At 37.7% G+C, this 7,077-nt stretch overlaps 1 protein-coding gene across 3 annotated transcripts in view; it reads right to left on the reverse strand.

Moving 5' to 3' along the window:
• Positions 1-6,514, reverse strand: part of LOC125033659 (beta-hexosaminidase subunit alpha-like) — an 11,629-nt gene extending 5,115 nt beyond the window's left edge. The window contains exons 1-6 of one of the 3 annotated variants that reach the window (XM_047625344.1): positions 6,333-6,514; positions 2,873-3,017; positions 2,037-2,127; positions 1,727-1,855; positions 1,239-1,399; positions 361-516 (exon numbers count right to left, since the gene is read on the reverse strand). In XM_047625344.1, the coding sequence (XP_047481300.1) occupies positions 361-516; positions 1,239-1,399; positions 1,727-1,855; positions 2,037-2,127; positions 2,873-3,017; positions 6,333-6,342 (692 nt within the window). In that variant the 5' untranslated portion in view covers positions 6,343-6,514. Of the gene's footprint in view, positions 1-360; positions 517-1,238; positions 1,400-1,726; positions 1,856-2,036; positions 2,128-2,872; positions 3,018-4,611; positions 4,740-6,332 lie in introns of those variants that run through there. The other 2 variants (XM_047625347.1, XM_047625348.1) reach the window with 2 other exon arrangements.
• Between the last annotated feature and the right edge of the window lie 563 nt (positions 6,515-7,077).

Here is a 7,077-nt window from a genome sequence, read left to right on the forward strand (position 1 = left end):
TTGAGAAGTAGACTATCCTTCTCCTGTTTCATGTTTCTGCGGCTAGCAATTTTACAAACTCTACCCATATGCATCATATGTCATGCCTGATAAATAAGGCACGAGTACCTATATGTTTACTATTGGCAATTCTCGAGGCGCAGCATAAATAGCTGTGTCAAGTTTAGTCCTTCAGATGAAAATATTTAATAAAAACTAAGAAATGATGAAAGACTTTGGAAACATTGCTAATGCATATGAAGGTCATGCTTACTCATTCCATTAACTAACAACCTTAAAAAAATACGAATAAATACTAATTCAGATCTAAAGATTTTATGATTTGCCGCCAGCCTTCAATATCTCAGTAACGAAACTGACCTGAGATTAGGGAAGGCGGCACTCTCGTAGGGGAAGCTCTGGTCGTCCACGAGGTGCCAGTGGAACACGTTGAACTTGTTCATCGCCATCAGGTCAAGGTTTTCCTTGAGCTTACTTACCGGCAGGAAGTGGCGTGCCGTGTCCAGCATCAGACCTCTGGGGAAAAGATGACTCCATTTGTATTTCAGGAATCAATTAATTTACAGAACGAAGTGGGGAGATGAATTACTTTATCCAGGTACGTGGTTCTATCATATGTATGCCTAAGATTTGTTCTATTTTACATTTGATTGTACTTTCAGCATCAGTTCTCTGTGGGAAAAGGGAGAGCCTTTGGCATTTCCATAATGGCCAAGAACGAAAACACAGTCAGGATAAATGCAAACTATGTTAGATTTATGTCTATAAAGAAGTCAATGCTATACGAATTCCTAATCAATAGGAGCTAAAAGGAAAAGTGTGAGTCATTAATTCAACATCGTCTTCTTTTATATACGCTACTCCAAGATTTGTTTTTATCTTTGTTTAACGAGAAACTTCCAGGGAAAAGAAAATGCCTTAGTCTTTCCCGTTTGGAGAAATGACATAGATTAACAATGTCAAGATGTCATCTAAAATCTATTAACATTTTACTGTTATAAACTCATATCTCCTCAGAAAATAAGGCTGGGGTGACAGCCTTATTTGTCTTCAGCATCATAACTTATTTACGTTATCAATATTGTACATTTCATTAAGCCTATTCCACAACTCTAAAACAATAACGGACAAACTTGACAATTGATAAAAAAACACCAAGCTTAATTACCATAATCAAAGTCAATATCACCACAGGAAATCACATAACAAGTCGAAATAGAACCGCGACTACTTTGTACCTGAAGGAAAATCTCGGGAAGTCCATGATCTGTGTAGAGTTGAGGACGTAAGCGGATCCACTCGGAAGGAGAAGCTGTGAGAAGGACTCTAGGCCTCGCAGGATCCCCCACACACTCTGCGACACGATAGTGCCTTCGGTTGGGGCGTCGGGGCTGTCGATCTGCGAAGCAGCTCTTAGTTATGTGTGGTTATCCCATTGTGAAAGGCGTCGGCGAATGTGTTAAGTTGAATAGACTGGGAGATGAATTCTTAATGTAGAATTCAATAGGATATTAAAGATGGTCAAAACATGTGGTAATCATATAATGTGGATAGCACTGCCACATGAGATCACTTGAATAAAGTGGCGAGTTCTGTGAGTGAAACAACAACTAAAAAACATGATAATTGGTATTATTATGTTATTTCCATAACATGATAATGCCTATGCTAACAAAACTGATGAAAGTCATTGTAAACTTCTAATGATGATTAAATCGCGAAGTACCTTTATCTCGTAGTGTTCATCCATGTTCCTGTGGGGGAGTTCTTCACATTGCGCAATAAGATTGACCTTAACGTTGTCCAAATATCCGCGAAAATGGCCGTCTTTCCGCCAGGGCTGCGATCGGAGCTGCTGACAAGATAAGAATTCGATGTTAAACTAAGAGAATCAACTTTGATATTATGTTTAAAATTATATCCTCCAGGTTTATGCATGGTAGTACAAAACATCACGACTATGTATGTAGGTCTATGCTAGTTTTAGGTTATACATAAGAATAAAGTATATCTCAGCATAACGTGCGTTAACTTACCTCAACTGATGAATAAGACGCAAATATGACGCCGATATATCTTTTCAGAGCAGCCTTCAGGATGTCACAGTCATGACCAACTGTAGTAAACCTGGTGAAATTTACCTACATTTAATATTAATTTTATTCATATATATATGTATATATATATATATATTCATACATATATATATTCATACATATATATATATATATATATATTCATGAAAGATGGAATAATGCAATACCGCATTGATATAGGTGTATAACAATCCTCCCTGACCTGGCCACGAACCTAGGTCACTCCGGGTATGAGACCGGAGGGCCAGTACTAAACCAACCATGCCACACGTTTTAGTGGGTCGTGTGGCATGGTTGGTTTAGTTCTGGCCCTCCGGTTTCATACCCGGAGTGACCTAGGTTCGAGGCCAGGTCAGGGAGGATCGTTATACATATATATTCATATATATATATACTCATATATATATATATATATATTCATACATATATTATATATATATATATATATATATATATATATATTTATATTCATACATATATAATATATATATATATACATACACACATTTATATTTAATGTGTATAAATTCATTATAAAATAAGTATTAAAACAATTAATGCTATAGGGCTTTGTAATATCCATTGTAATGCTAGAAAATTTATTCAGGACTGGATAACTAGTAACTAGTTTCAGTTTTATGCCTTGAGGTAAGTGTTAAAGGCGAGTCTTCTGGAAAAATCCGGAAAGGAAAATACAAAAGTTACATAAACTAAGAAGGTAATTAAAGCCATCGTGCACTACGACGCACGCATAGTGGAATCCCAGAATTCTTCACCTGAAAGTCTCAGGTCGGATGACCATGTAAGTGTTCGAGGTCACACTCATCTGGGGGCGTGGCCACACTTCTCCCTTCGTGGGTAACACACTTGGGAACCCGGCAATTGCACATCTTGTTGCAAACGCGAGCAGGATCAAGCATACTGTGAAAGGAAGAACATGGAAGTTACAGACCATAATCTACAAGAGCACAAGGAGGAGGGGGGGTGTAGGTTGTAAGAGATGTTAGATATATTAGACTTTAGCGATGCGATGAAACACTGGAAGAATTTCTCGTTTTGCGTTTTTGATTGGTCAGTCCCTATTACTATCCAATATGCAATTATCATTCATCAAAGCCAAACAATGGCTGGTAACTGGACTATTTTTTCCGATAAGATTTGTGAATACAATTATCTTCTGTAAATCTGATAAGAGTAACAATATCAATATCACCTCCTAATGCTTTCTGGTAAATATACGCGATGTATGATCACATATGCAGGTTTTCATGAAGTTAAATGCAAGGATACTGTGCTCTCCGAGGACGCAAATCAGTTTTCTGTGAAGGAATTAGAAAACTCCCAGGTGGTTGTAGGAAAACGCTTGATCTGGTTGCATCAACACACGTGCAATACAACACGGAATAATGCGCTTATTTGCGTCTCATGATATTTTTTACTTTTTATTAATATTCCTTTTAAAGTCTTTATGGCAATGCAGATTTTATTAATTGTATATGTTTTATGCAGTGCAACTTTAGACCAAACGACTTATTTCCTTACACTATGATTAACATCATAGTCAATATATCACTGAAATTCATTCTCCTTAAAACATATGCAGTCAATGTCACATATATACGAACAGTAGCCTATGCAGGACATGTGTGGAAAACAGCAAGCAGCTATCGACTATCTTGGCAATAACACTGGTATCGCTTTAGAAGTAGTAGTGGTTATATTACTCCAATATGTTATGAGTCCATGAGTTGAGTAATGTCACGATAACATCAAAAACAATTTCTTATAACCGAGCATCCATTATTTTCGTTGGTTCATGAATAGCTCAGTTTCGTGAGAAAGTAGATTTGTGTTTATTTATATCTGAATTGGAAGGGGGCATGTAGGCCTACTATAAATCTATCTATCCATCTATTAGTCAAGCCAGTCAACATATGCTGACCAAGTCGGCTGAGTTACGTTAGATTACGTTAGGTTAGGATGGGCTACGGTAGGTTTGGTTGGGCTTAAATTGGTTAACATTAAGCCAAACTGACTCGAAGGCATTTCCATGAATCACTTCTCTTCGGGGATTCACACCAAAGAGGAGCTGGCCAACATAACAGGCTCACCGAAATAATTACAGTAGGTTTAGTCACTAACGCAGGCCATTGAATGTTCTTCATCACTGTTCGTACTGATGCGGGAACTTCCCCACCTGTTTGAACTCGGTGTAACCACAGCCTGTAATCAGCAACGCCCAATTTAGTCGCACTCGGTGATAATACACTGAATGAAGTCACGCCCTTTGTTTGTTGGCGCTATTGCGTACGTGCTTCTTAAAACCCCTTTGTACTGTACAGTATATTGAGTCGTAATTAAAACCTTTACTCTTGTATTTTTGCTATGTGAGAAACTGCTGAATAACATAAGGGTGAAGACTATATCATAATAATTTGATGCGTAATGATAAGGTTACCACTTACAATTACCTTTCTCGCAAAAACTAAAATAAACATGCATTGCACATATTGACCTTAAATGTTGGGTTGCTGCTGGTACCAGATCGGGGTATCTCGTTTGGTATCCTCTGTGACCTTTTTGGGAGGAACGGCAGCTGGCAATACCCACACGGAAAGACCCGCCAGTGCACGTGATTCACACCGTGCAAGGGAATGTCACATCTGTGGCACTCTAGTGTAGGAACCCTGAATAAGACTGGGGTTGTTTAGGGTTAGTGTCAATGTAAGAGGGATATTCAATTTGTTTATTCATTTTAGTTATTCGGTTTGCTCTTGATTAATGGTATTAACCACCAGGATAATTGTTTACATAACCTCAACGAAGCGGAATGAAAAAATGCGTTATTTAAGCTGAAAAGGCTATGCCATTCATATGTGGTAGAGCGGATGCCACATAGATTAACCTTATCAAGGAGCTCGGTGCATCTTCTGTGCGTTGAATACTCATGGTCGAGTCAGAATAAATCAACTCTTTACGACAGAAAGGTTTTTTACGAACCAATTGCTGTCCGTTACTCATAGTTGGGGGAAACTACTGTACATATGTATGCATATATTTAAGGGAATAATACGCTTGCACAAGTTAAAAAACTAAATAATTTAGCCTTATCCGTTGGTGTTTCAAATGTGTTTTGTATCTGAATATTGTTATTAGTTTTAAATAGTACTCTCGGATTTGTATTGATTCTTTCAGTGCAACATTTTTCCTCGTAAATCAGGCGGATGTGAATAAAGACACGTACAAATAAGAAAAAAAGAGAGGCAGGGGAAAAAAGAAGAGAATAACGAATACAAACGAGCGAATGTCATCTATCCAAACACGAGTCAAATGTAATATTATATACTCTCATACTACCGATGATTAGAGAGATGATTACAATGTTATGTACTGTAAATTATCGAGAGCACTCAAAACAATACAAGTAATCATAGTGATAAGATACGTGTTATTATCCAGGATGTGTATGTACAAGTATAGAGACAAGCAAACATATACACGATTTTACTGTTTAGTGTGCGCGTGTGTGTGTATGGTTGAGTATGCGCGCGTGTGTTTGAGTGTGCGTGTCTTTGAATGTGCGTGCGTTTGGGTTTGGATGTGCGTGTTTATGTGTTTGGATGTGCGTGTGTGTTTGGATGTGCGTGTGTGTTTCAGTGTGCGTGTGTGTGTTTCAGTATGCGTGTGTGTGTTTCAGTGTGCGTGTGTGTGTTTCAGTATGCGTGTGTGTGTTTCAGTGTGCGTGCGTGTGTTTCAGTATGCGTGTGTGTTTCAGTGTGCGTGTGTTTCAGTGTGCGTGTGTGTTTCAGTGTGCGTGTGTGTTACAGTGTGCGTGTGTGTTTCAGTGTGCGTGTGTTTCAGTGTCCGTATGAGTGGGAATCAGTTTTTGCGTGTGTGCGCGCACGTTTAAAATGTTAGATTATAATGAACACAACAATAAAGAGAATAGCCTAAAAGAATGATAGTGATGTCAGTAATAGTAGATACTATTGTAGCAATAGTATCTGCTTGAGTAACTATAGGAAGACCATCATATATAATGACATAATGATCGTAATGACAATAAAAAGATAATAATAACAATATTAGTAACAGTAGTATTAGTATGTTCACGATCATTTTGATTAAATGTGCATGGCTGGTAACACGCCCTTGTTTCATTACAGCAACAAGGATAATAACACTGACTAAATTATAATAACAATGATAATATAAATTCCTGAATACAGAACTTACCTCGATACATGCTGTCAGTGCGAACTCTAGCCTTCGTCTGATGGAATTATCAATGGATCACGTGGGCAGTCTGGGGCACTTGGCAAACGTCATAGCCTTGTTTGCGTGTTTGCGAGTGTAAGTTGTCTCGGACACTTCCTTTCCCTTATGACTAGGCGATGTTTTGCGATGGGGTAATGTTTCAATATTTGCGTAATATTGCACGTAATTCTGATTTCTAGCATACGGACACACACCTCATGCCCGTCTTTACTGTGTACGAACTCTTAGGCCATTCCTGCCACGGTGCCACATCTTGACAGAAAGTAACACAGCAGTATACAATTAAATGTTCATCGGTCATATGTACCCTTGCAACTAGATGCTTTTATTTGAAGACTGTGTTAGTTTCCGTGATATATATGATAAAAAATCTTACATTGTGCACACACACACACAAACACACACACACACACACACACACACACACACACACACACACACACACACACACACACACACACACACACACACACACACACACACAAACACACACACACACACACACACACACACATATATATATATATACACACACACGTGTGTGTAGTATATTTATATATGTATATAGATGTAATATATAATACACACACACACATTGATATATATTTATATATACACACACACACACACACAAATATATATATATATATATATACATATATATACATTATATGTATCTATGTATATATATGTATATATGAAC

Source organism: Penaeus chinensis, chromosome 16, assembly GCF_019202785.1.
Source record: "Penaeus chinensis breed Huanghai No. 1 chromosome 16, ASM1920278v2, whole genome shotgun sequence".
Taxonomy (NCBI): domain Eukaryota; kingdom Metazoa; phylum Arthropoda; class Malacostraca; order Decapoda; family Penaeidae; genus Penaeus; species Penaeus chinensis.